The sequence below is a fragment of the Anomaloglossus baeobatrachus genome, chromosome 6, assembly GCF_048569485.1.
Source record: "Anomaloglossus baeobatrachus isolate aAnoBae1 chromosome 6, aAnoBae1.hap1, whole genome shotgun sequence".
Taxonomy (NCBI): domain Eukaryota; kingdom Metazoa; phylum Chordata; class Amphibia; order Anura; family Aromobatidae; genus Anomaloglossus; species Anomaloglossus baeobatrachus.
The window spans coordinates 291,485,036-291,494,335 of record NC_134358.1 but is presented as its reverse complement, the minus strand read 5'-3'; the positions used below and the strand labels follow the sequence as shown (position 1 = coordinate 291,494,335).

The following is a 9,300-nucleotide window of genomic DNA, read 5'->3' as shown; positions in this document are numbered from 1 at the left end:
AAGATGCAATACATAGAGGACTGGAAGAGTGAATTAGAGAACTCCCAGAAACTCACCATCTACCGGGGCACTGCGGAGGGACTACACTCTGGCCTCATATCTGGAAAGGCTACGCCACCCCAAAGACAGGCAGACCCTGAGCCTGTACAGACTGAGTGCCCACAGCCTAGAGGTGGAAACAGGGCGGCACCGACAGACATACAAGCCGCGAGAGAACAGACTGTGCCAGCACTGCCAGCAGGGGGCTCTGGAGGACGAGACGCATTTCCTACTGCACTGTGACAAATACTCAGCAGTGAGGGGCTCCCACTTCCAGAAATTTACCACCCATAGCCCGGGCTTTCCATCCATGGATGAGGACATGAAACTCCGCTTCCTACTGGGGGAAGAGGAATCAATGGTGGAGATCGCCGCCCAATATGTCACCACATGTCATAAGCTGAGGGGAACCTAAGACCCCTAAATGGACTGTCAGAGCCCAAATTGTGCCCCCCAACTCCCCATAACCCTGATCCCTCCCACCACACTTACTGTATTTCTCTTGCTTTGGCAACACTAATTGTATTTTGGTCCTGCCAATAAAGCATATTTGAATTTGAATTTGAATTTGAATTTGAGAGAAAGAGAGAAAGAGGGAGAGAGAAAGAGAGAGAAAGAAAGAGAGAGAAAGAGAGAGAGAAAGAGAGAGAGAGAAAGAGGGGAGAGAGAAAGAGAGAGAGAGAAAGAGAGAAAGAAAGAGAGAGAGAGAGAAAGAGAGGAGAGGAAAGAGAGAGAGAGAGAGAGAGAAAGAGAGAAAAAGAGAGAAAGAGGGAGAGAGAAAGAGAAAGAGAGAGAGAGAGAGGAGAGAGGAGAGAGCAATGTAGCCTCATCCGTGAACTGCTCCTATTTTAGAGGTGTGTCCCGTGGCTCACAGCTGATGTCCGGATCCTCCCCTCAGCGTATAATTAAATTATAATTAAAAAAAAGAAGTTCTTTACCAGGACTAGAACTCACGACCTAGTGCTTCTTAGGTGAGCGCTCTAACACTCAGCTACTGACTCTATTCATAAAGATAGGCAATAATTTGGTAATCTTGAAGTCTGCATTGCTGAAGTCTCTGCTGACCGTGCGATTCACTTCATTGCTACGTGGAGCTGATACTGAGCGCTCGTGTTCTGTAGCAGAGCTGACAGTGTCGTGTGGATTACGTCGGACATGGAGGGGTATTTGTGGATGTTAATAAAATGGTGAACAGGGTATTTTTGGCTTTTATTCCAAATAAAGGATTTTTCGGTGTGTGTTAAAGTGTGTTATTTACTTTCACGTTGATCATGGAAGGTGTCTCGGGGAGACGCCTGGCATGATTAACTCTTTATTAGCTCAATTGCCACTGCACCAGGGCAATTCGGGATGAGCTGGGTAGAGTCCCCCGGGACTGTCACATCTAATGGATGCGGCTATTCCGGGCGGCTGCTGGGTGATATTGTTAGGGTGGAGGGCTCTCCATTCCGTGGCGCTCTCCATCCTCCATACCAGCCTCCAGCCGTGCGGCTTTATCCTGGCTGGTATCAAATATGGGGGAACCGCATTTTTTTTATTATTATTATTTATTTATTTATTTTACTGCACGATATAATTAAAAACAAACAAAAAAAAAATAATTCTTTACAGGGATGGCGGAGACTAGAACTTGCAACTTAATGCTTCATAGGCGAGCTCTCTATCCACTGAGCTATTGCCTCTATTGATAAAGATAGGCAGATTTTGTAATCTTGAAGCCTGCAGTGCTGACTGAAGTCTGCTGACAGCGCGATTCACTTCATTGCTACGTGGACCTGATACAGCGCGATGGTGTTCTACGGTGCTGCTTTATCTTCAGGGAGCAGAGCTGACAGTGTTGTGTGGATTACGTTGGACCTGGAGTGGTATTTGGGGATTAATAGAGGGATGAAACAGGGTGGTTTTTTGTCTTTTATTCCAAATAAAGGATTTTTCGGCGTGTGTGTTTATTTACTTTCACTTTCAGGTTGATCATAGAAGGTGTCTCGGGGAGATGCCTGGCATGATTAACCTCTTATTACCTCGATTGCCACTGCACCAGGGCAATTCGGGATGAGCTGGGTAGAGTCCCCCGGGACTGTCGCATCTAATGGATGCGGCTATTCCTGGCGGCTGCTAGGTGATATTGTTAGCCTGGAGGGCTCCCCAAACCGTGGCGCTCTCCATCCTGACAATACCAGCCTCCAGCCATGCGGCTTTATCCTGGCTGGTATCAAATATGGGGGAACCGCATTTTTTTTTTTATTTATTTATTTATTTATTTATTTTACTGCATGATATAGACCCCGCCCACCGGCGGCTGTGATTGGTTGCAGTGAGACAGCTGTCACTCAGCTTGAGGACGTGTCTGACTGCAACCAATCATGGCGCTGGTGGGCGGGGAAAGCACGGAATAACTAATTGACTAATGAAGTGGCAGCCATTTTCTAAAGAGAAAAAGACACCGCAGATTTGTGACAGACGTGGATCGAGATGCCCGTGATCGGTGAGTAGGAAAGGGAGAGGGATTGTGCTGGGGACGCAGGACGCTTGCAGATAGCAACATGTGCACATAGCCTAACTGTGAAAAGCCACGTTTATGGTGATCGAACCATTCTCAAACGTAGCTCAAACCGTCGAGCTTTTAGCAAAAAGCTCGAGTTCACTCTCGAGCACCCCCCAAAATCACTCGAACATGAAATTGGCGAACCTCGAACATCGCTCAACTCTATTAATTACCCTAATCCGGCCATGGCGGCTGAGGGATCCGGTTCGCCCCCGCTTGCGTGCAACCCACTCCACCATCACCTACTCCGTCCTTGGCGGACATCGAGCTGCCGTTACCCATCCTGGCAGTTGGAACCTGCAGCATTTTCATATGAAGCTCCAGCAGCATCCCCGATGTCTTCTGTCTTCCCAGTCACGTCAGCGGTTCCCCAGAGCCTGGCCAGATCAGACCCGACCGCATCACCGGGGCCCGTCCTCAGAGGCGGAGCACTCGGGCCCTGCAATACCGGCTGCGGAGCAGTCGGTCTTTCCACCTACAGAAGCGGGAGTGGGACCTTCCAGTCCACCAGTTCCACTACCGCACGGCATCCCGATGGCTGTTGGGGCCGCCCGAGTTCATCTAAAGCCAGAGCCAGTTAGGGAGCAGAAGCCGGATGCCGATGCCCCCTACTGGAGCGACACAGTCAGGAATTACAGCAGGAGGATCGTCACCAGAGAGCGGCGACGGCGGGAGCTTGCCGCCCGCAACTTGGCTGAAAAGGAGCAGGTGAGGAGCGCTGCTTCACAGGTTAGAGGGTCATGGTGCCACGGTCTCATAGATCATTTGGACCCCAAGGAAGGATAGGGTTTCATCCATGAAGCAGGCCTCACAGAGGGGGTAATTGTGTCCTGGCGGAACATTATCCCCGCATCTTCCCTGGAAGCACCCTGCATGTAATTTGGAGCGTGAAGAAATGGTCACTTATAACCGACACTGCAGGGAACGGGGCTGGTACGCCCTGGAGGTGACCAAACACGTAATGTTTGAGGAAAGGGTATGTGTTGGTAGAGGTAGCACACAGCCGCAAAGAAGCGTGGCTACGAGACCCGACCATCTACTACTAAAGTAAAAATGCTAATACTGAAAAGTTAATGATGCCATAGAATTGTTAGTTTTCGGTGTTTTTATTTGTTGTTTTTCAGTTTGTTATTTTCCATATAGAAACTGCTAGAAAATGAATGTTTTAAATGAAACTGGAAAGTAACCTGATTTTCCTCTAGGTTTGCTACAAGAGTACAAACGGTACATGGACTTTGTCAATTTTTCAAGGACTTTGTAGTTTTAAAATGCTTAAGTAAAAATGGACCATGGTCACAGGACTGGCGGTGACCAACACAAACTTGTCGTCTTGTACATAATTGCACCTCCTGTACCAAAGAGTCATCTGACACACCCCGGGACCTTAACCCGACCAAGGACCCATTTAGGGGGAACCAGGTTATTTGGGTTATTAGGATCTGAGACATTGGGACTGGACTGTCACAGGAAGGGACCGCAACGGGGAAGGTTGGGTCCCCGCTGCCATCACAACAAGTGGTGTCCCCCCTGCTGACAGGTGAACTCTAAGTTAAGCAAAGTTAAAGTATAAGTACCTCCCTAATGTGGGATGAACCTGTTGAATAAATGTCATTAATGTTAACCTTTTCCTTTTACCAGTTCAATAAAATACTTGGCGTCCTGTAGCTCACGGACGAGCTATGCTTAACCAAGGGGAAATGTGATGCCCTGGCCTATCAGGTCGTCACCAGGGTGCCGTGCAATCTGCCCTTCTGCATGATACCCGCTTCCTCCTTGGTTATGGGTCCTGTCCCTTTGGTGTTGCTAAAGAACAGTATACACAAATCCTGAGGAACACTCTGCACCACACCCACCAAAACACCCATTGGGTAGCCTGAGGGGAATAGGGCCGCCAATTATGGAGGGATGATAGAAGGAGGACCAGAAGTGTCAGGAGAAGAGAAGAGAGGTGACGTGCCAGTGAGCAGTGACAGAAAAAGGTCATGCTGCGGAGCTGGGCTCCTGGAACAGTCCCAGGTGCCAGACATTAGTCTGGCCTGGAAGGAACTGGAACCCCAGTCACAGGGGGTAGTGACAGGGGGCACGGTACTGCCCCGGAGGACAGACCGGCGGCCTTGTACTACAACGGGGCAGGGGTCAGGGCACGACGGGGTACGCGGACCCTAGGCTGGGAAGTACAGTAGCTTCATGGAGCCCAGTAATTCACCCGGCAGGAACGGTATCATCACGAACCACTCCCCACCCACTCCAAAATCGGGGTACTAGCACAACAGAGGGATAGGACTTCCCAAAACCGTCCAGAAAATCCCAAGCGTGAACCCTCGAGAGCAAGCTGGTGAGTGGGACCCGAGTAGTTCTAGGCGAAAGGGATCCACCAAGTGTAAACACGGTGCCAAGGGACAAGGCTTCAGACCAACCAGCAACGCCAAAAGGGCACGGACCCAACATGTTCAGATTAAGGCTGCAGGACGTTCAAGACTTTGATTTACCTGGTGTCAGTGTCAGCATCTCTGGACTGTGTGAGTACGTTGTGCCCCTTTGCTCCCAACGGGATCCCAGCCTTCCAGCACCGAGCCCCGGGTCACCTTCCCCTGCCCACGGAGGGGTTAACATCAATTTCTGCCATTCCATCGCTCCCGGGCGCTCCCCTCTCCCCTAAATGCAGCAGCGGTGGTATCCCAATTTTTACCACGAACCGTGGGTGTCGTCACGAACATTATCCAAATCCACCCTTTCTACCCCCCTTTTATTTTCGAGAGGGCCGCACGACCCCGCCTCGGGTCCGGAGACCCCTCGAGCCACTGCGGATCCGGATCCGAGCAGCCCGTCGACTGTCGCGGGGGCGGTACATACTTTGCCCAGCCCTGTGCAGAAGACTTCAACTGGGGAAATGGATAGCATCCCTTACTGTCGTGCGCATTCAGTTTCCAATAGTCAAAGCAAACCTGAAAAACCCCATCCTTCTTCTATACTAAGCCTACTAGTGCCGCCCAGGGGCTCTGACTCTCATCTATGACTTGATTCTCCAACATACTGGCTACCATGTTCTTACTTCCTGGTAGATCCCCTGGGGAATCTGATGGTAAAGGCTGCTCTACACGTTTCAATTAAACGTGCAATCGCATTTGCGAACGCACCCTCCCCATCGTTTGTGCGGCATGGGCAATTTGTTGGCCGTGTCGCACAATGCTGTAACCCCCCGTCACACGTACTTACCTTCTATACGACCTCGCTGTGGGCGGCGAACATCCACTTCCTGAAGGGAGAGGGACGTCACGGCGACACAGCAACGTCACACAGCGGCCGGCCAATAGAAGTGGAGGGGCGGAGATGAGCGGGACGTATACATCCCGCCCACCTTCTTCCTTCCACATTGTCGGCGGGACGCAGGTAAGCGGTGTTCATCGTTCTCGGGGTGTCACACACAGCGATGTGTGCTGCCTCGGGAACATTGAACAAGCGGATGTTCAATTTTTAGAAAATGAACGACGTGTATGTGATCAACGTTTTTGCGTACAATCGGAATTGCACGTAGGTGTCACACGCAACTACAACACTAACGATGCCGGATGTGCGTCACTTACGATGTGACCCCGCCGACACATTGTTAGATATATTGTAGCGTGTAAAGCCCGCTTAACATTCCCAGATTGGATGAGTCTCCCCTCAGTTGGGATCTCATGTTCAATTGTAGAGGAGCATCTGAAGCTCTCCTGGAACTCCCACAATGTATCTTCCAGGTGCCTTTGTTGGTCCAGGGTCCACATGTTGCTTCATGTAAAATTCTTTCCGAAAAAACATTCCTTTAATAATTTACATTAACAAAACAATACACGACAAAACAAACTGATGACTACAAACCAATATCAAAATTGTCACAGAGAGAGACAGACTTAACTAGTGCACAGGTAAGGGAGGAGAGCTAATTATACCCTAAAATAAATCCTCCTTCCTGTACACTACCTACGGAGTTTATTTATATCAATTTTTTCACACAATCAAAAGAGCATTATCTGTGGTTTAAAGTGAGGTCTATATTTAATCAGCTTGGAATATTACATGCTCATAAGCAAACTACCGCTAGGGTAGGGTCTTAGCTTATGTCCATTAGTTGTGGGTTTGTCAAAGTGCCAGTGAAATCTACCACACTGGAGACTGAGAGAATAAAATGGCTATCTTTCAGGTTGGCATCATGGGTTCCATGGTAACGATGGACGTGGTTGATGATGTGAACACCGCGTCATCGACTATGGAAAGGATATGATAGGCTTGAATACCTTGTTTCATCTACTTCCATGGGTATGTTTGCAAGAAATGTTTTTACATTGATCATATATAATATCTGTCTTTATTAGAGCATATGTAGATTGGGGTTATATACCATGGAAATTATTTTCTTTGAAAACACACATACTGTATCTCATGCTGTATTTATGATATTATAAGGGGATTAACAGGAAGTGATGTATCCTGATACAGGGGGTGGGGTTATACAACATGGATGTCTTATATAAAGGAGCCAAAGCAGCATGGTGGTCCCTTAATATCATTACATCAGGATATCAGAATGACATAATGATGTCACCAGCCTGCTGATGAACCGCAAGGAGAAACGCGTTGAGCCTTGATTCTGCACATGGAAATGATAAGCAGCCCCCCTGATTTTTTTTGCTCTGTTTGTTTTGAGAACTATTTGCACTTTAAATTAGGCACGAGCACTTTTTCAATTGAGGTAGGGCAAGTCAGGGGTAGCTAGGGAAAGTCGACGAGGAGTGTGGGCGCTATATCGACTCTATAGTGTGCTGACCTTCCCTGCTAGGTAGTGTACAGGAGGGAGGATTTATTTTAGGGCATAATTAGCTCTCCTCCCTTACCTATGCACTTGTTAAGTCTGTCTCTCTGTTACTGTTGGGGGAGACCGCTAAGGGGTCTTCAGGGTCACAGAGTCAGATGTCCAAATCAAATCTGCGCAAATGTATGTATGAGGAAAAATGACCACACAGAGACGTTTCTCTATCTGGGAGAAGCTCAAAGTTTTTCTAACCCGTATATTATAAAATACACACAGTTATTCAGTTCAACATTGTCCCTGATTAGTCAGAGATAAACAGCAGAGTCTATATAGTACGTCATCAGCCTGTTACTGGCTTCCTAATACTAATTCAAACCAGCTACTGACTACTTCTTTTGTTCATTGTACATTTTGACTTCATTATCTTTGTTAACACCTTGCTGACCACACATCTTAGCTGGTGAGAATTAACGGATTATAACTTCTCTCAGTATATTATGAATACTTGCATTGTTCAGCCTAGTATAATTAGTTTCAATTACACATTCCAAAGGCGCATCCTGGTATGTACATCAGCATCTGAACAATAATCATACAAACGCAGATGATTTTATTATATGGACCTTCAGATTACAATTTTGATATTGGTTTGTAGTTATCAGTTTGTTTTGTCGTGTATTGTTTTGTTAATGTAAATTATTAAAGGAATGTTTTTAGGAAATAATTTTGTTAGTTATGGTATATGCAATTTCTATTTTTTAAGCTTCCAGGGTCCACATGCTTCGTTCCACTCTCATCTGCTCCATAATGCCGCTCTAGTCAGCAGTGGGATCCTCCTTCCCAACCATCTCAATTCATAAGCCCAGGCTGATTTTTGATCGGGATGAAGGGTGAATCCCCTTCTTCTTAGTACTTCTCTATCAGGCACATGAACCTCGGCCAGCAACATTCCCTTGGTATAGTGAGTAGTGACAGCTTTATCCATCACATTGATGCAACATATCGACACACATCCATCCTTCACAATAGCTAGGGCATGGGCCATCAGAAGTTTTGTTGGGAAGCCTTCTCTAAGTACTGGTTCGACCAACACTTCCAAGCCGTTCAACCTCTGAAAAATCCTCACTGGCAACATCAATAATTGTTCTCTCTTTGGCACAATCACCCCCGGTTTGCATAAAGGCACTGTGATCAGACTCCTAAGACCCCGAGGTGTGACATTCTTCTGGAAATTGCAACCTCTTGCTATGTGGTAAAAATCTCTGAGTGGGTTGATGGGTTTTGGTGCATTGCCAGTACTGGGTCATTCTTTGCTGTACAGTCAGTGGTCCAAATCCCTCAGTATAGTCATCCCCAGAGTCACATCTAGTCTCTCCTCTAGTGGGATGATCCACCAGAACCACTCCTTTTCATGCCGATGTCTTGCCCACATAGACTCCCTCTCATCCATACAATCCCCGTCACAAGCAGCTGACCATTGTCATCAGCATTGAGACGAAGTACACTGCTATCTTTGGGTACCATCATATGAGCAAAGTAGTTCTCAAATACTTCTAGAGGCATGATGATGCAATCGAATCTGGTATCCACTAAGCATTTCACCATCTGTACTTTTAACTCAGCTTCCAACAAAGGACTGCAGGAATACATATAGTGCTCTCCTCTTTAAGGGTTTTTTGAACCATAGAACATTGCAGTATAGTATTTTAAAGCTGACTGTTCTCTCTGAATCTGGTATAGTGTTGCAATCTCTGGCCTTTGGCAATTTCAGCAAAGCGGTCCTCCATACCAACTCTGCATTCGACACAGGACAGGAGGGTTAGTGCGAGGGAGCGGAGCTTTTTCCGAAGATCCAAATGATCCTTTCACTTCTGGGGGTTGAGTAAATCTTCTTTGAATATAGGATACCTGCAGTCATAAATCT

At 47.3% G+C, this 9,300-nt stretch overlaps 1 protein-coding gene across 1 annotated transcript in view; it reads right to left on the bottom strand.

Annotated features, from left to right (window-relative positions):
* Positions 1 to 9,026, bottom strand: part of LOC142243891 (uncharacterized) — a 50,943-nt gene extending 41,917 nt beyond the window's left edge. Inside the window, exon 1 of the mRNA XM_075316088.1 lies at positions 8,852 to 9,026. Within this exon, the coding sequence (XP_075172203.1) occupies positions 8,852 to 9,026 (175 nt within the window). The remainder of the gene's footprint in view (positions 1 to 8,851) is intronic.
* Positions 9,027 to 9,300: the final 274 nt, after the last annotated feature.